The 21,878-nt window shown below is 42.7% G+C and overlaps 1 protein-coding gene across 13 annotated transcripts in view; it reads right to left on the minus strand.

Moving 5' to 3' along the window:
* Nucleotides 1-21,878, minus strand: part of NHSL1 (NHS like 1) — a 153,754-nt gene that overhangs the window by 46,810 nt on the left and 85,066 nt on the right. Inside the window, exon 1 of one of the 13 annotated variants that reach the window (XM_083731586.1) lies at nucleotides 3,268-3,576. The exons of 10 other annotated variants lie outside the window; for them this stretch is intronic. In XM_083731586.1, coding sequence (XP_083587712.1) covers nucleotides 3,268-3,325 — 58 coding nt within the window. In that variant the 5' untranslated portion in view covers nucleotides 3,326-3,576. Of the gene's footprint in view, nucleotides 1-3,267; nucleotides 3,577-21,878 lie in introns of those variants that run through there. 2 more of the 13 variants (XM_083731587.1, XM_083731596.1) reach the window with 2 other exon arrangements.

Raw genomic sequence — 21,878 nt, forward strand, 5'->3', positions numbered from 1 at the left:
GAAAATTAAGATCACTCTCTGAAGCATCAGGAAAAATCATGGTGCAACTTACTTTAATTTGCACGTCAAAGTTTTCCAGAAACAATTCCATTTCTAATTTTCTCTGAAAGCTTGTATCACTGGATAAAAGACACTGGACCATACTGAAAGCTCTACAAAATACAAAGATCTCAACATGACACATAGTAGGACTCCCAATGCTGAATGCATAGGAGGGAGGATCACATGGAAGACAGTGGTCCTTCAGATATCCTGGTCCCAATCCATTTAGGGATGTGTAGATGAGAACCAGAACTCTGAACTGTACTCAGAGACAAACTAGAAGCCAGTGCAGAAGGAAAGAGAAGTGGAATGAAATGATCTGTAAAGTAATAAATCAGTATTATCATTGCTTTTTGCACCAACTGAAGTTTCTGAATACAGTGCCCCAGGTACCCCAGGTTACAGACGCTTCAGGTTACAGACTCCGCTAACCCAGAAATCTTACTTCAGGTTAAGAACTTTGCTTCAGGATGAGAACAAAAATCGTGCTCTGATGGCGCAGCAGCAGCAGAAGGCTCCATTAGCTAAAGTGGTGCTTCAAGTTAAGAACAGTTTCAGGTTAAGAACGGACCTCCGGAACGAATTAAGTTCTTAACCCGAGGTACCACTGTAATTTCCAAAGCCCATTTAGACTTTGTTAACAGTAATCCAATTTGGATAGCAATAGCATAGCGATGACACCTCAGTTCAGGGCAGCCCAACTTTTCATACCAAGTAGGTCACAAGAGTACTTCAACAGGGAACCCATGGACCATACACTGCCTTGTATCATGGGGGTGGGGGAGGCCAAAATTTGATGCCCAGTTCCACTCATTGCACTGCCTTCCCAAACCAAGTTAAAAGGTGCCAGGCTCTGGGAAGGAGGTGCGTGGCTCTCCTGCCCACCAGTGGAGAAGCAGCAGTGGCAGCTTCTGGCGCAATCTTGCCCACACCTCAGAATATCTTGTGTCCATTGCCACATGACCCAAGGAAAGGATGCTTTGGTGGAAGCAGGGTAGGGTTACACTTTCCCGTTTCACCTCAGGTGGCGAAATAGGAAACATCACTCCAGATCATTACTATAGGTTTTGTTTCTTATCTGTATAATGGGTTCTTACTTGTGGCCTGCTTATAAAAAAAAGGTGCATAGTGGGTAACTGTATGATAAAGGTATGAGGAAAGACTTAGAAGAGAAATGAAAAGGATGCTGCTAATAATGTAATTTAAGGAGAAAATTAATTAACTGGGGCATTTTGAGTACCACACTGAGAAAAGTGCAGTGTGGTACTCAAAATGCCCCAGTTAATTAATTTAAATAGGTCTCCCACTTAGTTGGAATACCACCCGCAATTTCTAAATCTAAATGCAGTAAGTAACCTGGGTTGCATTCCTAATGTTGCATTATTATATTTATATAGCAAACTATAAAAACGGAACAGTGGTATTTTTGCTGCCTTCAGATGACATTTTGGTTTCTTGTAGAAGTTCTTCCTGTCTACCCTCATATTGTCCAATACAACCTAACAGAAATACCTGGAAATACTTGTGCCAAATTAAAGCACACATATGCTTACATCACCATGGTCAATTTTTAGTAGCATTTTGCCTTTTTCTGTGGTGGCCATAAAGGAAAGTGATGTGTGTCAAGGACGGGAGATCTGTATTATCCCCTAGGTAGTATTTGGCCTTCAGCCCACATGATGCTCTCTTTGCTCTTAGCTCTCCCAAGCACAAACCTTACATCTGTGCTTCCACGCCCCCGCCCCAAGCACTTGTTAAGTTTATGTGAACTTACCCAAGACCATAGTCACTACCTCACTGCCCTGCCTGATTTTCTTTGCCTCTTAGTTGCTCATTACTGAGACCATATCCCTTTATTGCCCTGAATTAAGAGATTTTTCAACTTTATTATTTGCCTTGTTAAAACAGCACTACCTCTGCAAAGTCCAAACTGCACAAAAAAACCAGCAATGCCCTCAACATTTAGATATCAGGTAAGGGGGACTTAACCACATGTAGGATGACTCCAGATGAGAGGCACTTGCGAGACTGAGTCAATGTCTCCTGCTATTGCACACAATGGTTACAGAACATGCTCCTACACATTAAGAGTTCTGTATGCTAAAGAAGTATACAGGTAAATATAAAAACATTTTATAATGGGGGGAAATCATTGCCTTTTGCCACAGTGAGCCAACTGTATGGACTAGTTCTTATGTATTATTTATGCCTGCTATATACATGCTATATCTAAGTACAAGTCCCTCCTTTGTGGAGAGCTTGAACATGACATTGTTGCCCTTGGAGCTCATCAAGCACATCCTCAGCAGGATGCGCTTGAGGAACTCTTATGGGCACCTACATTCATTACACTGAAAATGATCAGGAACATTTCATGCGGCAAGGTAGATAATGCTGACATGATACAGGACTGTCTTTGCTGTCCTTCCTAATCAGAGGTCAAAGTCTAAAGATAATGAACAGAAAATGCAATCGTTTTCAGCCTTCCAGAAAAAAATTAAAGCTGCATTAAACTACTGCCAGGGATAAAATAACTTACAGGGAAGGTGACAGATGCTACATGCAGAATTATCTTGACACCCCCCCCCCCAAAAAAAAATAAGTATCTAGGACTCTAGGCTCTTAACCACAAATTTTGTTTTGGGCAAGAGGAAGAGTATCGTTGTTAACAGAAAATACGCATGCAGACTGGTAGCAACTTAAAGAAAGATCAGCTTGCTGTTCAAAACTGTTCCAATAATCATTCTGGGTGTTAGTAGAAAAAGTGTTTTGTTGCAAGTTTGCGCCAGTGCAATAAAGCAAAGGATCCAGACAGAGGTTTCTGCCTGTAGCTGGCTCTGAATGTCCACAATAGTTGGTGGAGCTGAGGGCTCAACAAGATTTTAGCTGGATAAACATTACAGCACACAAATCTACTACCTGCATCAAGTTACCTAAACAAAAGCTTTAAGCTCTGCAATTATTTTATTGCATGAAAGGGGCCCCTACTTTTCTCAGGAAGACCAAAGAAAATTAGCAGACTCGGGATTCAAAAGTTTACAACAACAAAAAGTGCAGGTGCTCAGCAGTTTCCTTTAAAGAAACTGCTTCTACACCCTCCAAAGTATGGCAAAGAAAAAATGATATGCAATTCAATAAATTAAAGCACATTACTTAAAATTTGTGCAACATGATTTAGCTTTTCTGCAAAATAGCTAAACAGATTTAAAAGCCACGTTTACTTACTCTTTTTCTTGAAAAATTTGATTAACGATTTGAGCTTTGTATTGATAAACACCACCATTTCAGAAAAGCCTGCTGTGTTCCTGCAGTTTGGATCCCATAGAAAGCAAGGGTACAATGCAAGAAACTAATTTCCAGAGCTTCCCCAACAGTCCTTGCAACCCTTACTAACTTTTTGCCTCCTGCTTCCACCCCTCCACCCCTTTTGTTTCTTCTTTAAGAGCAAGCTCAGAGTTGCAGGGAACGTCCTAGCGATTAGAAACCATTAACAGTCCTTGAACCTGAAAGCTTCCTTCTGAAACATAATGCGGGTGTCTGCAACAGCCAGTTACAACATAGAGAGCGCGGGGGGGGGGGGGGAGCCAATCTTTGTTCATGTTTGCATGGAAGCAAGATGGAGATTTCTGCTTCAGCATTCATTCATTCATGCGTGCATGTCTCCCTCTCTGTCCCCTCCCCCTAGCAAATAATCAACAGTTTCCCCCTCCCTTTCCTACCACGCCAGGTTGTACTCCACAAAGAAAGATGAGTAATTTTAAGTGATTTCCCTTGCCATTATTCTCAAAGGATCTTCAAAATCCTCCACAGGACACAATATGAAGTGGATGCTTTCATGGCCATGCTTTGTATAACCCTCTCCGATGAATATACAGAATTTAACTTGCCTGGGACAGTGAGACTTTCAACTATTGCTTTCCAAACCTGCCCCCCTCTTTCCCAACATTTAGCTTAGCAAGCTCTTAAGGATTGCATTTTAATTGTTCCCAACATGCAGGGACGGGGTTTTCCTTCACATCACCTTGCTTTCGAGTCATACATTTCCCCCCCCCCCTTTTCCCACCATTAACTACAAATTTGGTGGCAAAGAAGAAGGGTAACACACACTTTCTTTCTTACTTTCTTTCTTTCTTTCTTTCTTTCTTTCTTTCTTTCTTTCTTTCTTTCGCATGCTTTGTTAAAGCTAACTTAAAGGAAGCTACAAAAAAGTACTTTAATTACTAAGCCTATATGGCTTAACACGTTACCTAGACATGTAAGTAAAAAAAAAAATTCTCTTTCACGGGCTAGGCAAAGAGCCTTTGCAATGAAAACATCTATCTCCTTCCATTAGAAATGATTTACAATATTTGGAGAGAAAAATGCTAACTACAGCATCAATGTGCTCAGCAGGGCATGCCTACAACAGAATGCTGAGGCTCAAGAAGTCAGTCTGCCCTTTCAAAGGAAGGCTAAGCAATGTCCTGGCTTGACATTGAAAGGAATTCTCACTTCTCCAAAGAAACCCCAACAGCAGGGGCCTGCCTGCCCAGTCTTTTCCAAAGGAGGCCACATAGGTTCAGATCTATGGAGTAGCACATGCAGAAGGAGGTGCTCTTGGGAAACATTCCCAGCCTCAGTGGATTTTTCAAAAATCACTGGTACACAGAACAAAAATAATTTCATAAACCTTTTCTACAAGAGGACACCTAGGAGAAATAAAAATAGTTCTGTTTGACAACGTTGTGTGTTCTGAAGGGTCTGAAAATTCAACGCAGTTTTGGCATTTAATGTCACAAACTACTTTTAGCATAAATTAATGGGAAGTTAGCTTCAGGAAGTGCACTCCTCAAAACCCACTGACTACCAAGGAGTATAAAAATGCTAAGGTTGCAGTTATATACCTACTAACTGAGAAGACTCAATGGGGACTTCCATCTGAGTAGACATGTATAGGACTGTGACATAAAATTTCAAACCCAAGATCATTTGCACACATTTATTTGATTGCCTGGAAAGGATTTTATCTGGTTGAGCATCACTGTAGAAGTCAAACAATATAAAAGCACACAGATTCATTGGCCCCTGTCACTAGTCTATGCAGCACAAAAAACGGGAACTTCATGCAGGTCTGAATATGTTTTTACCTTAAATAAATGTAACATTCCATTAATTCAAAGACACGTATCAAAACATACAAAACAAACAGGATTATAATATTGTTAAACAGTAAATATTGGGTTCTAGTCAAACTTTGACAATCTACCACCTTATCAGTCAAAATAATGATAAAAAACATATATATAAAAACAGCTGTATTTGTCTTTCCTCATTTACATGGAAGATTAACATCTAATCTTTGGCATAGAACTCCCTCTATGCTGAAGGAATACTTCATGAATAGTTTTCTCTATGCTGGTTTCAGAAGCACAATCATGAAGCAAGAAGACTAATATTTGCATTAAATGAGGCTGAATCGCCTATGCGCCTTGTTTGCTAAATCACAGGTAGAAGATTAAGAAGCTAAAATCAGAAGTGGTACACTTAAGCCACATTGTTCTAACAATGTACTCTGAAGGAATGGACTTAGACCAGAGTTCAAATCCTTGACTTCTTAGCTGTAGGAACACACTTGTTGAGTTGGGGGGCAATTCATCTCCGTGTGCAATTTTCATTATCAACAGGCATACTAGCAACCTTTCTTACACGCTACTTTGGAAAATGAATGAAACAAGGCCAGAAAGTATTTTATTTTATTTTTTTACGATATTTGCTAGAGAGAAAAGTATGTGACGCAGCACTAGATCGGATTATGTGCATAGCTGAGCAAATGGTCAGGAGGAAGAAGATCTTTGTCCTCAACTCTCTATCCTGCTATCGAGAAAACAGCAACCCAGTAACATAAATAATTCCAAGATGGTACTGTGGGGGAGAAACCCTTGAAAGGGGCCAAAGGGTTTGGGGAATGTGAACGAAACACACCGAATCTTTGAAGGTATGATCACCATAATACTCTCCTATCAGTAAAATTAACCATTTGAGATGTTAGAACAGACTGTTTCTATTCAGCTGCACAGATGTTGTCACTACCAAAACTTATTTCAGCTGTTAATTACAAATGCAATGCTGCTAGTTTTAAGGGTCTGTACATGTTACATAGAACTGCTTGACATTTCAGGAGAGGCATAAGTGGTCAGTTTTATGTGGTGTGCCTGCAGCATGCATTCCACCCATCCCCCCAGCCCATTGTATTGCCCTCTTTGAATATATGTTTCCAGTTGACCTGGTCCATGACAATCAGAATCACATTAAAGGATTTTAGCCATGAAACAACTGGAAACATCTTTCCACCTTCCTCAAATTAAGCTACAAAGACTCCTTAGGAATCATTCTTGCACTATGCAAAGAATTTGAAAACTGTTATACTATCTATTGTGGCTGTTCATGATTCTGAATATGGTTTTAAAAAGTAACATGAATGACATTCTAGAATGCAATTTTACAGGAAGAGTTCAAGGGTTAAGACATTAACCAAATGTTCCTGAGTTATCTATTCATCACTAATCAACCAGTCTAGCCCCAGTGATTCTGAAATTAAATTCTATTAACGTAACTGCTGGATTCAACCTTTTCTAAATTTCATGGAAGGCTGTTCCAAGGTTTAGTCAAGGCTTTATCAAAATATATACATACTATAATACATACTATGAAGTCAAGAAAGTTGCATAACTGGCCAATCCCAAAACACCAATGGTAGAAATCTCAGAAAATCTCCGCTCCCAAATCCATCGGGGGGAGGGGGGAATAAGGAGGTGTGTTCAAATATTAGAAGTCTAAAAGAAAAAGTTCTCCCCCTGCCCCAAAAAAGAAGACACTGATAACAGACAGACATCTGTGCTTTTTCAGTGTGTCTGGCAAATGGAAAAACAGATCTACAAATTAAGGCTGAGAGCCAGTGTAGTGAAGTGTAGGAAGGTCACACGAGTGAAATCAGCACTCAACCATGAGGTCTGCTAGGTGACCTTGGGCCAGTCACTATTTCACAGACGAACCTACCTCACATGTTTCTGACGAAGATACAATCAGAACTATTTGCAACACCATGACCTCCTAAATAAAAAAAATCACATGTATACTTATCTGAGAGTCAGACTCACTGAACTTACTGGGGCTTTAGATTTTGCTATATATTTTAAAGATTTTATGCTGCATGTACATAGAAATGATTAGGTCTTTGAAAGACTCTTTACAAAGCAAAAGCATTTGCCAGGTTGAGCAAGAAGCCATATGAGGGACTAAAAACAGGCACATTTCACTTGGCATAGGTGCATTTATGTCCATAGATTCCCTAAACACATGGAATGATACAGGAAAAGAAAACTATTTAAGGGTATGATCCTAGGAAACACTGAACCCCTTCTCACATGCGGGAGGTTGCCAACTTTTAGTACTTTAAAGAGCTCTCTTTCAAAGTCTTTAGAAATTACACTTCCTTCCATTAGTTCTGTGGCAAGAACCTAAAAAAAGGGTACAAAAAAGTCATCGAGCCCTGCACACTTACGCTCAGATTCAATTAACTCAATCAACCTGCTTTACTGGGATATTGCCATCAAATGGTTCTTCTACAGGAAGGAATGATAAATAATTTATAAATTATGAGGCATTCTTCTCTCCTTTCAAACCAGCCAGGCTCAGCCATCCCCTGGCATTTTCCTCGAGAACAAAAGTGACTTCCCACCACAAAGACAGTCCCGAGAGGCAATGAATTCAGTTGCCCTCCCATCTTGAACTCAGCTCACTCACAATGGTCTCTTTCAACTCTGCAATCTCAGCCTTCCTGAATCTTGATACTTCTCTGGTTACTAAGAAGTGAACTAAGGATCCAGAAAGGAATAAGAAAAAAAGTCCTATTTTATTCTTAACAGCTGTAAAGGAAAGGAAAAGATCTGGGCACCACTTAATCCAAAGCGAGAATTATGCATAAAGTGGGGCTTTACAAAGATTATTAAGTAGGTAACGGCAGCTCCCTCATTATCCATGCACACAGGAGACTAGAAGACTCCAGGAAGGAGGTTGGGAACTGAGGAGCAGAAAGCAGACAGTGAAGAAACAATGAAGCATTAAAAAAAAAAAAAAGGAAAAACAGAGCTTATTATGACAATCTTGTTTAGACCACAACATAATAAATATTGATTAGCTCTTTCCCCTATTTTCTAATTCATTATATCTCTACCATGAAGAGCTGCCCCCACAAGCACCACCAGAACAAGGAACAGCGTTTTGTGGAGTTCAGATGCTAATAAGGATCTCAGTTTTGTGTTTGACCAACTCTAAGCCTTTGGGATAGGAAATGGAACAAACAAACAAACAAACAAACAAACAAACCCTTGTCCCATCCACCACTGAGGCATGCAGAAAAAACAAATGCATTTTGGCTCAAATGTGGAAATAACTTAGATGTCATAAGCTTTAAATCTGCCCCACTTTCAGTAAATGTTAGCTTACCAAACATACAGAGTACCTTGTATAAATTCCAAGTCTTCATAGCAACTTTGTAAGTTTCAGGACCAGTTCACATCACCAACGCATCAAATCTCCCTATCTAATTTGGAATCAGATTAATTTGAAGAATATCTGCTGTGTGTTCAAATTAATCCAGTTTTAAATTGTGCCAAGTCTGAATCAGCACAGAGCTCTCCCTGTTGTGAACCTGTGCCACCTGCCATGAGCCTTTGCCTGCAATGACCGTCCTCTCTCAGATTCCTTCATCTTTTCCCATACTTATCAGAGTGGCAGGGTTTGTATTCATAGTAGTCGCCAGGTTGTAACTGCTACTTCAAGCGTAGCCGACAGTATCCAGGGTAACCTTACTGTTTGGGCAGGCCTTTGGAACTTTAATTTTTTTCACCACCCAGTTTATTAAAGCTTTTAATTAAGTTATTATTACAGTTTTGTGCAACGAAGCTGTCTTAGTTCCATAGTCAGCTGAAATCCTGATTAAAAACAGGTCAAGAAATGAGGTTATCCAATAATGCCTAGAATTGTGCAGCAACCATATTCCCAATTTGTTTTCCTAAGAAGGAACATAGGTTGAGATTGTCCACTAGGAAAGATGAAGAGTTCAATCACTGTCTTCTTAACTGCAGGGTGGACATTTTCCTGCTCATGATACCATTGCTTGTGTCCCCCTGAATTTGGACACATTTTCTCCATTGGCTTAATTAGTTGGAACACGTTTGTGCTTACTCCCAATAGCAATGTCAGGATTCATAGAGCAAAACAACTGAAACTAGTCAAAGTAGCTGATCCAAAAGCAAATAGTATCTTTAGGCTGGTTACCTAGCAAGTCAGATTTAGTAAGGGTTTTCTGTAGTGCTAAAAGTTCTTTTGCCTAGGGCAGAGTAGAGGAAACTTGCAGCCCTCCAGTATAGCCTTCCACCCATTTTAGGCCTTTTATTAGAACTTTTAGATATTTTTTTCCAAATTTTATGCTGATTTTGCTGCTCTTTCAGTTTCAGTAGCTACTTTTTATTTTAGAATATGTAAGTTCTTCTACAAGCCTTCAGTCTAAAGATCGGGTTATCAAATTATGGCAATTAAATTTTCAAAATGTAAAAGGTTACGCAAATGAATGTGGATTTGTATCTCATTGGATTCTGATCATGACAGAAGGGGATATAAATAATAAATTACTATTTTATAGAGGCCAAATTTAGTATGAATAACTGTTACAGGGTATTTGCATTTCAACTGAATGAAACAATTCCGTTTCCATGGCGTAACCATGCATTCAATTAATATTCATGACTGTAAGTTTGCCATGATCTTGAGTACTGTATTAACTTAAAAAAGAAAACCCAACATATTTACAAAGTGAAACTATTGGAAATCCAGTTTTGCTTCATGCAAAAATCTTGCCAAGCAATGATGAATGCCTTTTTACAAATAATCTGAAGGACAAGTTAGCTAAAATGCAACAGGTGATAGCACATTGTGCATGCAAAGTAGTTTCAGAGTGGTTCCGCTTTCATGTCAATAGGACAAATAACTGCACGAATCAGCAATTATTAGAAAAGAATTTGGGTTTATAAGTACATTTCTCATACAAAAATAGATTCAAAGTAGCCAATTAATTAATATGTCTAGTTTGAACAGAAAACATCTGAGTCAGCAGCACATGGAAAAGCCAGCTATGTTACTAAGAAATCTACTGTAAGGTCAAAGGGAGAAATGACCTTAGAAGAAGAAAATTTGATTACAGTATAAAGAAGTCAATAAAACAATCAATACAAATGAATTACTAACTCCCTTAGGTAAAATTAACCAGTAACAGCCCAGAATTGTGGGCTTCCTGTAACTGATGTGTGAAAAGCTGGTGCTCCTTTACCTTATTCACAGCATCAGTGTGAATAGCATTCTAAAGCACAAAGACATAAGTTTTCCAATTACAAAATGAACTCACTGGGCAAGCCCTATTGCAGGTTACTGTCTCCCTAACACTATCCAGGCATTTTCCTGCTCAAATAATCAGAATCACGGGTGGAAAAATCAGAGATGGCTAGATAGCTCCACCACTATCCATCACATATATCAGGCATAGGCAAACTCGGCCCTCCAGATGTTTTGGGACTACAACTCCCATCATCCCTAGCTAATAGGACCAGTGGCCAGGGGTAATGGGAATTGTAGTCTCAAAACATCTGGAGGGCCGAGTTTGCCTATGCCTGACATATATGCTGCCTTCCCATGTACTGAAGGGTATCAGGGAGCCTGCTGCTTCTGTGGAGGTTTCCCAAACAGATTAAAGCCCTGATGAGAGACCAGCTCCATCAGATGCTTCCTTCAACTCTCACCCAGAACAGTCATTCAATCAGGCTATAATGGAAGGAAAGGCAGGAGTTCAAGGCTTCTCCATTCGACCAGCAACTTCTGGCTCATCTTCATCTTGAAGTCTTTTTATTCCAGCAGGTCATCATTACAAGAGCTTAGCAACTAAAAACCTACACCCAAATTGGTTCTTCTGTAATTCCTGACACAGCTTTTATACTCATATATCCTCATTTTATCTCATTGGCATCACCACAAACAGGGGCACTGAGCCACATATTTGATTCCTTTAGTAGTACAGTAAGCCTGCAACATACATGAGGGCTACGTTCCAGGGATCACACCTAAAGCCAAAACTATGTATAATCAAAAGAACATTGGGATAAATGATGGATGGGTTTGCTAAAGACCTACCTCCTTTCTGTCCCCTTTCTATTTTATTTTTTAAAAAATTGCCAAGCACGTAAAGCTGAATGAGCACAAGTTAAATGCATGTAAGCTTAGTGTATTACAACTGTAAAAATCTTGGAGAATCTACTTTCCTTATCTGTCCAATCAACAAATTCTTTTAATTGTACACAATTTTTACAGGCACTACAGTGATTACATGGGGAAACATTCCTTAGAGACACTAAAAGTAGCTTTAAGCCTGGGGCACTTCAGTTGATGGGTTCCTGAAATCAATAACATTTTGAGCAAGTATAGCACTGAGTTCCAGACACATCCCAATTACTTTTAAGTAGAGATTTGTGTGTTTGGTAATCCTACTCAATCAATAAGCCCCCCATTTTTTTTAAGCCATTGGGATTGCAATTTCTGAATACAAAGACCCCTGCCCTGTCACTTCTATAATTTTAGACACCTCACAATTTTATCCTCAGTGATACTGCTTAACATGGAAGAAAAATATTTTGTATTAGAACACCCTCTACCCTTGACTGATCTCTTGATGCTTTTAGATAAAGGCCTTTTTCCAGATAGGTCTGTTTTTTATTGGCTGTAAACTTTAATGAGCCTTCCACCCTATCATAAAACTTTCCATTTTAATTCGGACTAGGATGGCTCTATTTCCTGTTCACACTGGCAGGCAGATCATGATAGGGTCCAGAAAAAGAAGACGCGTCACTTATACTCTTCTCCCTTTTCTCTCACCAGACTATTCCTTTTTCCTGAGCTTAGAGACAGGGTTTTTTAAAAAAGCACTTTTCACTCCCCTTTATTTAATTTTTAATTTCATTATCTTCAGTTTTGGTCCCCTGGAAGTTCAGCTGGTAGAAGCATCATACTTCTGCTGTTGTGGAAAAATAAATTGACATATTTTTACCTTCTTAAATTCTATACTGATGCTGCTTGCCATTACAAGCAGTAGAGTTAAGCAATGTAATGCCTTTTTCTGAGCATGGAAAGATGGTACTGAAGGAGATGTCCAGTGTCACACATGACAAGAAGCAGACACTCAGTCGTTAGGAAGGAGAGAAGAGGCATGCCAAAGTTCAGCAGCTGCCTATGTGCAGCACTCATTTTTCTTAGTAATGAACCAAATAGAAGATGCTGGTTGGTTACAACTGGTGGCAACCATTTATGCTCAGCATTTGGGATGTTGAACATTAAGATTGTCAGCTTTAGGATTACATAAGCAACCTGCTTTGAGATTGTGGACATTCTTCAGCATCTTCTATACAGACAATGATTAGGCATGCGATCACCCATCTTTTCCTTGAATGTGAAGACTTGGGATTCTGTGTTGTGCACTGATTGACTAACAGCTAATGAAGTGTTTTAATCCCTATTGCAACATGTACCTCCTTACCCTCTGTCAGGGAACTGCCATCGGAGTTAGAGGTGCTGGACAGGCTCCAGCAGAGTAGGAGAGACTCTGCAGCAGAAGCAGGAACCAGCAGGGGGAGTGCAGGAGTTACAGCGGAGGGGAGGCTCTCAGACGCTTCTAGTGAGAATAGTGAAGAGGTAACTAGACCCCCTTTAGGAATTCCCTCCCTTCGCCGGAAACTGTCACGCAGAGAGTCACGAAAGCGCATGTCCGTCAAACAGCTTTTATGTTGGCGTAAATTCCGTAGACGCCCACTGTCAGATTCTACCAGTGACTGACGGAGTCATGCTTTTGGGGGCTCCGTTAGTGCCTGGGTTTGGATGACCGGCCAAACCCCAGCGGGATCAAGCTTTTACGCACAAGCAGCTCATTATCCCATCATAGCAATCTGACAGTCTCCGAAAGCTGTTTGTGCAAGCAGAGGGCATCATGAGTGAACCAGCAGGAACCGGGGCAGCTGGAGCTGGAGCAGATCCAAGCCTGGAAGAAAGGTACAGGGCGTTGGAGGTCCAGCTCGCACTGCAAACGGCGAGGCTGGAGGAGAGGAGGGCTCAAGATGCAGATAAGGGGAAAACCACCCCACTTGCCAGAAGGGTGCCTGGATTGGTGCAGAAATTTGGGGGGAATCCCAGGAACTATCAAGCCTTTAGAACAGAGATGCAATATGCTCTCAATCTACTGTTTGATGACTTCCCCGATGAGAACTCTAGAGTGGCGTACGTGATTGGCCATCTAGAGGGAGGGGCGAGGGACTGGGTTCGCCCCCCTGATGGCAGCCAATAATGAAATCTTAAAGGACACAATGAAGTTTTTTCGCGCCATGGACTTGATGTTTTCCAGCGAGATTGAGCAGGGGATGGTGCGCAGGGAGTTGATGGCTTGTAAACAGGGGAGCCGATCTGTACGTGAGTACTGGACTGAGTTCACCATGCTGATTCATAGACTGGGGTGGAACCTTGCTAGTGAACCTATTCAAATGCTATTTGAAGAAGGTCTCTCTCCGGCAGTGAAAGATGAACTTTCCCGGGCGCCTAGGGCGGAGTCTATGGACCAGCTGACTAAATCAGCGCTGTCCATAGGAGCACGCCAGGAGGCTAGAGCTTTGGAAAAGCGGGAAGGAAAGGGGGAACGTTGGAAGGACTTCCGCATTCCAGAGATTCCGGAGCAGCCTTTCCCGCCAGCAGAGCCGATGGAACTTGGAGCAGCGCGCGCGCGCACAGTTTCAAACACCAGTGAAGGGCGGAAGAAGGAGGGAAAGAGCGGCAAGAGATGCTATCTCTGCCAACAGCCAGGTCACTTTGCCAGAGTCTGTCCGCAAAGGAAGGAATGGCAAGGGATGGCAGGAACTGTTGGGGGGAAGGAGGAGGATGAAATGAAGGAGCAAGTAAAAGCCAACGCCTGGTTGCCAACATCGGGGCACAGCAGCCAGGCCAGGGAGTAGTGAACGTGCCCACGCCGGAACCCCCAAGACCAGCACTTGTGATAGAGGTGTTGCTGGAACTGGCAAACGGACACCCACTAAAGATAAGAGCGCTATTGGACTCAGGTAGCTCATGTAATTTCATGAGTAAGGAGTTTGCAGCTGAGCACCAGATACAGACTATCCCATTAAGTAAGCCTTTGCAGGTTACCACGATTGATGGGAGGGAGCTGTTGGGAGGAGAAGTGAGCCAACAGACTGTACCAATGATAATGAGGGTGGCACGGCACACAGAACTGATAGCGTTTAACGTAGCCACCCTGGGAGGAGCCCCTATTATCTTGGGAATGAGCTGGCTGGCACTACATGATCCGCTAGTAGGCTGGCATCAGCGCGTGGTTTCCTTTGGATCAGCACATTGCCTAGAACACTGCAAGGAGGGAGAGGCCCAGGCAGGCAGCAGGGCCACTCTAGCAGGGGTGGAAGTGATGGACAAGGGGAAGGTGCCACCACAATACGCTGACTTGATTGACGTATTCAGCGAAAAGGAAGCGGATAAATTGCCCCCGCACAGACCCTTTGACTGTCAAATTACCTTACTCCCAGGAGCACAATTGCCAGTGGGGAAGCTGTATGCAATGTCAGACAGTGAGATGCAGGAGTTAAGGGAGTTCATTGACAAGAATCTCAAGAGAGGTTTCATCAGAGAGTCACGAGCGGTGGGGGGCAGTCCAGTGTTCTTTGTGGACAAAAAAAACACGGGCAAGCCCAGACTTGTGTGTGATTTCAGGTCCCTGAATGCAGTGTCAGAACCAGTGACTTTCCCTATGCCTAGAATTGATGACATTCTGACACAGGTGAGAAAAGGGAAGATTTTTACCAAGCTGGACCTTAGGGGGGCATATAACTTGATACGTGTGAGGAAGGGGGATGAGTGGAAGACCACTATGTTCACCCCCTTGGGGGCGTTTGAGTACCTCGTTATGCCTTTCGGATTACAAGGAGGCTCCGCCTGTTTTCAATCATTCATGAATCACGTCCTGGGGCCATTGCTCTACAAGAACTGCGTAGCGTTCTTAGATGACGTCCTGGTGTACTCAGAGAATGAGGAGCAGCATGTGCGAGATGTAAGAGAGGTACTGAGCAAACTGCGAGAAAACCGGCTGTGGGTGAAACTGGAGAAGTGTCAGTTTCATACTAGGGAGGTGGAATTCCTGGGGTACCGGTTGTCTGACAAGGGATTGGCCATGGATCCCAGCAAGGTTCAAGCGGTACTGGAATGGAAAACACCAAAGACCAAGAAGGACGTGCAAAGGTTCCTGGGGTTCGGAAACTTCTATAGGAAGTTCATCAAAAACTTTGCCCATTTGACCGCGCCCATCACAGATTGTCTTAGTAGCAAAAAGAAATTTGTTTGGACGGAAGAAGCGCAGCGGGCGTTCGAACGCCTAAAGCAGGCGTTTGCGTCGGAAGAACAGCTTCTGCACGTGGATCTACAACAACCAATGAGAGTGGAGACTGACGCGTCAGACCGAGCAGTGGGGGCCGTGCTTCTCCAGCCGGGAAAGGATACGTCGGAATGGAGACCGTGTGCATTCTTTTCGCGGAAATTGAACAAATCCGAGAGGAACTACACAGTGTACGACAGAGAACTGCTCGCCATTCATGAAGCATTCCGGAAATGGCGGCACTTGCTGATTGGGGCGCAACACAAGGTTCAAGTCCGAACTGACCACAAAAATCTGGAATATTGGAGAACAGCCCGTGTCCTGAACCAGAGACAAGTGCGATGGGCCCAGGAGTTCTCCAAATTCCACTTTGAGATTCGTTACGTGCCAGGTTCAGAGAACGTGAGAGCGGATGCCCTTTCCAGGAAACCTGAGTACTTAGAGGGGGAGGGAGCGCCTGAGGCAAGGCATGTAATCTCCGAAGACCGCTGGGTGTGTGGGGCGGCATTGGTGGGGCAAAGGGAACTGATGGAAGGTACGGAGAACGATGAATACGCCCAAGAGAAACTCAGAGAACTCAGGAGGACAGAAGAGAACACAGGGGGATTTGAAGAAAAGAACGGGGCGTTGTATTACAAAGGGGCACTGTACATACCAGATGGGGAACTGAGGGGCAGAGTACTCAAGCAGTTGCATGACAGCCCCACAGCGGGACATTTTGGACAGCACAAAACCATGTGGTTGGTTACCAGGGAGTTTTGGTGGCCCAAGGTGAGGGAGGACGTGCGGGAATATGTTAGGGGTTGCGACAGGTGTCAGCGAGCAAAAGGAGAGAGGGTGGCGCCAGCGGGGCTATTACAACCCTTACCCACGCCAGAAAGGCCTTGGGAGGCAGTATCCATAGATTTTATGACGGACCTGCCAAAATCCAAAGGCAAAACAGCTGTCATGGTGGTGGTAGATCTATTAACCAAAATGTGTCATTTTATAGCCTGTTCACATGCGGTTACAGCGGAGGAGACCGCCAAGTTGTTTGTAGAGCATATTTTCAGGTTGCATGGCGCCCCCTTGAGGGTGGTCAGTGACAGAGGCAAACAATTTACTTCCAGGTTCTGGAGGAAACTTATGAGCTTACTGCAAGTAGAACTCAATTTCTCCACTGCCCGACACCCAGAAACTAATGGGCAAGCGGAAAGGGCAAACGGCATTTTGCAACAATACCTGAGGTGTTATGTAAAGGACAGAGAAAATGATTGGGTAGATAAGCTACCGCTGGCCGAATTTGCCTACAACAACGCGGAGAATGTGTCCACAGGGATGAGTCCTTTCCTGGCAAACTATGGGTGCCATCCCCGGGCATTCCCAGGAGAGGGGGGGGAGAGGTGGAGCGTGCCGGCAGCGGAACTTTTTTTTGAAGAGATGGAAGCGATCCACCGTCAGCTTCAACTTAACTTAGAGAGAGCCAAGGAAGAATATAAGAAGCAAGCAGTCAGAAATAGGAGGGAAGGTGAAATCATAAGGGTGGGAGACCGAGTGTGGTTGTCCACCCAAGGACTACCGTTCAAGGGTGGGAGTAAGAAATTGAGACCCAAGAAATTGGGACCCTTTGAGGTCATACAGCAGGTCAACCCAGTAGCATTCAAACTCAGACTGCCCAGTCACATGAAATTACACCCAGTATTTCACAGGTCATTACTGTCGCCGTACCGAGAGGGACGTGAGTGGGGGGAGCGTGAGAGAGAGGCCACCCAAACGCTCGTGATAGAAGAGAGAGAGCGCGACATGAACGTGGCAGGAATCATTGATTCCAGGTGGAAGGGGAATCAGGTGGAATATCTGGTAGAATGGGAGGGGGAAGTAGAGTCGGAAAACACTTGGGTGCCAGCAGAGGTAGTGAATGACGAGATCTTAATAGAAACATTTCATCAGCGTTTCCCAAGAAAACCGCAACCCGTGGCACGATTTAGAAGGGAACACTTTGGGACCACCGATGAGGAGGGAGAGTTTGAAGGGTTCCCAGAGTCAGGGGTGGGTGAGGAAGCTGCCTCCGACGAAGAAGAAGAAGACGGGGAGAGAGACGGGACGCCGTGGCTAGAAGTGTTTGAATCCTCTGATGACGAGGATTGCTCTTTCAGGGGCTTTCCGCCCTCACCGCCAGTGGGAGAGGAGGCGGGAGGGGGTGAAGGGGGGCCTGGGGGGGAGGTGGATGTCAGGGAACTGCCATCGGAGTTAGAGGTGCTGGACAGGCTCCAGCAGAGTAGGAGAGACTCTGCAGCAGAAGCAGGAACCAGCAGGGGGAGTGCAGGAGTTACAGCGGAGGGGAGGCTCTCAGACGCTTCTAGTGAGAATAGTGAAGAGGTAACTAGACCCCCTTTAGGAATTCCCTCCCTTCGCCGGAAACTGTCACGCAGAGAGTCACGAAAGCGCATGTCCGTCAAACAGCTTTTATGTTGGCGTAAATTCCGTAGACGCCCACTGTCAGATTCTACCAGCGACTGACGGAGTCATGCTTTTGGGGGCTCCGTTAGTGCCTGGGTTTGGATGACCGGCCAAACCCCAGCGGGATCAAGCTTTTACGCACAAGCAGCTCATTATCCCATCATACCCTCAAATGCTAGGACACTGCTCTTAGTTGTATCATCTACAAATTCAAAATATTGTGAGGCTCACCTTAATACTGCTTCACCCAAGCAAATCAGGAACCCAAATATTTCACTGGCAGCATTTCAATGTTATATATTTGTCTGTTGTGAATAGCTAAAATCTGTTTTATTAGCAACAAAAAATGAAATAAAATGGTCTAGAAATATTGCCATTGATCAGGGATGAGCAGAAAACATTGATCAGGGAAGAACAGAAAACTATATGGATGCCTTGATTCACCCATGTGTCTTTGTGAAGACATTGTGCTGAAACAAAATGATTTTAAGAACTGTCAAAAGAAGCTAACATATGAATTAGGTATAATAGACATTTTTATTTAGTCAAAAAATCAAAACAGATGGTTGGGGGTGGGAGAAAAACATAATTAGATGCCTCCCAAAGCAGTAGATACCTGCAAGAAGGCAAAATGCTGCCATCTGCAGGAAACAGAAACAGTACTCTCCAGTTTATCTTTCTGTCTCTACTGACGAAGGTAAACAATATTATGTTCCCTTCACTAGAAGAATCTGTAACTCTGATGTGAGTTACAGCACTGAAGTGATACTCATACTAGCCTAATTTTAGTTATAGCTACTTTTGGTGGCGAGAAAAGAATACCATACTTTAGGAGCTGAAGCCAACTATTTCCTAATAACCATATTCTTACTCAGAATTCATTAAAAGAGAATATAGTGTAATATTTCAGTAGTCATTTCATTTAAAGAACATGTATTCAGAGGATGAACCCATCAAAAAAAAAAAGTATTTATATTTTTAATGGAAGAGACCTGTTGCTCTGCTTTGTTTTGAATCATAAGCTGCCTAGGTTAGGTGGCAAACTTTTATAAGATTGAATTCCATTTTATGTTTATGTTCTTAACTGAATTGACCAAAATATCAACTTTAGTTTACGAGCCAAAATGAAACCACAAAAAAAGAGTCACCATTCATACTTATCTCAACTACACTATATGTTTTGCAAAAGCCATCCACTGACACTTTAAACACTAATTTTATTACAGCGTAAGATTTTGGGGACTAGAGACCAATTCTTTAGATACACACGCTTGCTCATGAAAGCTTATGCCATTGCAGCATAGTGGTTAATGTGTTGGACAAGGACTTGGAAGACCAGGGTTCAAATCCCATTCGGCCATGATGCTTGCTGGATGACCTTGGGCTAGTCACTCACTCTCAGCCTTACCTACCTCACAGGGCTGTTGTGAAAATAAAATGGGAAAAGCTACAACCGTGTGTGCCACTTTGAGCCCCTGGGAGAAAAGGTGGGATATAAATGTAATAAATAAATAATAAAGAATAAAATTTGTTAGCCTTTAAGGTGCTTCTAGAGTCTTGTTTTTGCTGCAACATGTAGAACCATTTTTGTGTGACAAAGGTTATTATAATAACATCCACCAGATTCAATATATGTATTTCGTTGTGCATATCACTATGGTTGAAATTGCACACAACACTATGCCAAACCATATCTTAGTACAAACATCCAAATATGTGTGGTGCTAGGCAGGATGTCTTTGTTACACTGCACTTCTACAAGAAGAAGAAGAAGAAGAGTAGTAGTAGTAGTAGTAGTAGTAGTTTGGATTTGATATCCCGCCTTTCACTCCCTTTCAGGAGTCTCAAAGCGGCTAACATTCTCCTTTAACCTTCCTCCCCCACAACAAACACTCTGTGAGGTGAGTGGGGCTGAGAGACTTCAGAGAAGTGTGACTGGCCCAAGGTCACCCAGCAGCTGCATGTGGAGGAGCGGGGACACGAACCCGGTTCACCAGGTTACGAGACTACCGCTCTTAACCACTACACCACACTACACAACAAACTTGGCCACAGCTCATGGTTAATAAGGAGAGAGCTTAACCATGAGCCTGGGTTCTAATGACATGCTAAGCCAGACTTTGGGTTAGCTGCCATGCTGCGCTGAGCTAAAAAGGACTAGGGAGAAGCAAAGTGGGTGTGAACTCTGTTCCAGGAGCCAGAATATTTGTGTGGTCCTAGGAAGCCATAGTTTGGCTTACCATGCTGCAAGAACTAGGTACAAACAAACCTAGTTTCCTCCAAGGCTTGCATGCTACTTCCTTCCTGGTGGCCTGGAGGAATCGGTAAAGTTTTATTTGCATCTCTGGTCAACCATGGTTTGTAATAACATCTGGACTGACAAACTGTGGGTAACATGAACTAGTGTCAGTTTAAAACCAACCATCTTCAAACCATGGTTTCTGATGCTGAACTGTTTTGAACTAAGAATGAAGGATTCAACTAATAAGTCCTATCAGTGTAGCTCAACACAGGGACTTCCACTTGTGCAACAGTGCTTTCTCAAGCCCCCACCTACCAGCCCCAAAACCAGCTCTGGGGGACAGGAATTTGGGAAGACTCCTGGAATAGTGTGAGGGGGGAGAAAAGTGTTTGCTCTGGCAGAACAATCACATTATTGTGACATTGAATTGCTCTCAATATAATTAACATCAACCACAGACCTGGTCTATCTGGCAAACTATGTTTAATTAAAAGCAGAACAGCTTCTGAACTGCCTCTTCCCAGCTATACAAGGAGATAGCAAGGAGGGGAAGCCTCCAAGCCTGAGAAGAGGCTAGGTTCATTCATGTCTTCCTAAATCAGGAGCAGCCAACAAGGTGCACTCCAGGGGTCATGATCCCTGACCGCTGATCATGCTGGCTAGGGCTGAGTTCAAAACCTGGAGCACACTGGCTACCCCTGTGCTGAACCAAAGGTTTTTGTGATGTCCACAGTCTGTGCTGCAGCTCTAGAATTGTTTGAAAATTAAAACCGGAGAAACTCATGAACATAGAACAAAAAAAAGATATCTGTGGTCATATCTGACTTACAAATTTAGCCATATAAGTAATATAAATAAGGAAGGTTTCTTTGGAATATGGCAAGAATAACTTAGTGAGATAATATAGGTTCCCCAGTCACAGAACTCCAGCTATCAAACACACATGTCGCTTCAGTTGTCTAGCTTTATTCTTAAATCGTTTTCAATGTTAGAAACAAAGAGCACAGGAAACACAGATGGGTCATGTTAGGATGACACACACATTTTCCATGGTCCCTACACTCTGTTCTCTGAAGATACAATTGCTCTTTCGTTTCCCCAGCTCTCATAATGAATTTGCCCCAGTACATTCACAGAGGTCTCCCATATGGTTAAGACGCATGCAAGAATTAATATGCAATTAATAAGATGGTTTGATCATCTGCTTTTGTTCAAGGAAGCAGCTGGTCCACATATCAGATGCTAATTAGACAAATTAAGATTAACCACTTTTGTTCTGTGATGAACTGATAGCTTACTGTAGCCAATCCTTTTAAGTCTTCTAAAAGGGTGTCAATAAAGAAAGCAAATATGGGATAGCAGAAGACTTATTTCCTGCAAGGTGGGGGGGTACTGTTTAATATACAGAAGGAACCTGACACTCTATCTTGATCTAGCAGGAAATGTATGAACTATAGAACAATATTTGAATTTGGGTGTGGGAAAAGAAATAAAATTGCTTTATTCCTTCAAGAAACATTTAAGTTCTGAGGCTATTTGCTGACTCCATAATACTGAAGTTTTTCCTGCTTTTCCTTTCTGTTGTGAGAAATGTTTTGACTCGAAAGTGCCTGGCTAATTATTATTTTTTAGAGCAAAGACGTGATTACTACA

This window comes from Podarcis gaigeae (assembly GCF_964106915.1).
Source record: "Podarcis gaigeae genome assembly, chromosome: 3".
In the NCBI taxonomy this organism is placed as follows: domain Eukaryota; kingdom Metazoa; phylum Chordata; class Lepidosauria; order Squamata; family Lacertidae; genus Podarcis; species Podarcis gaigeae.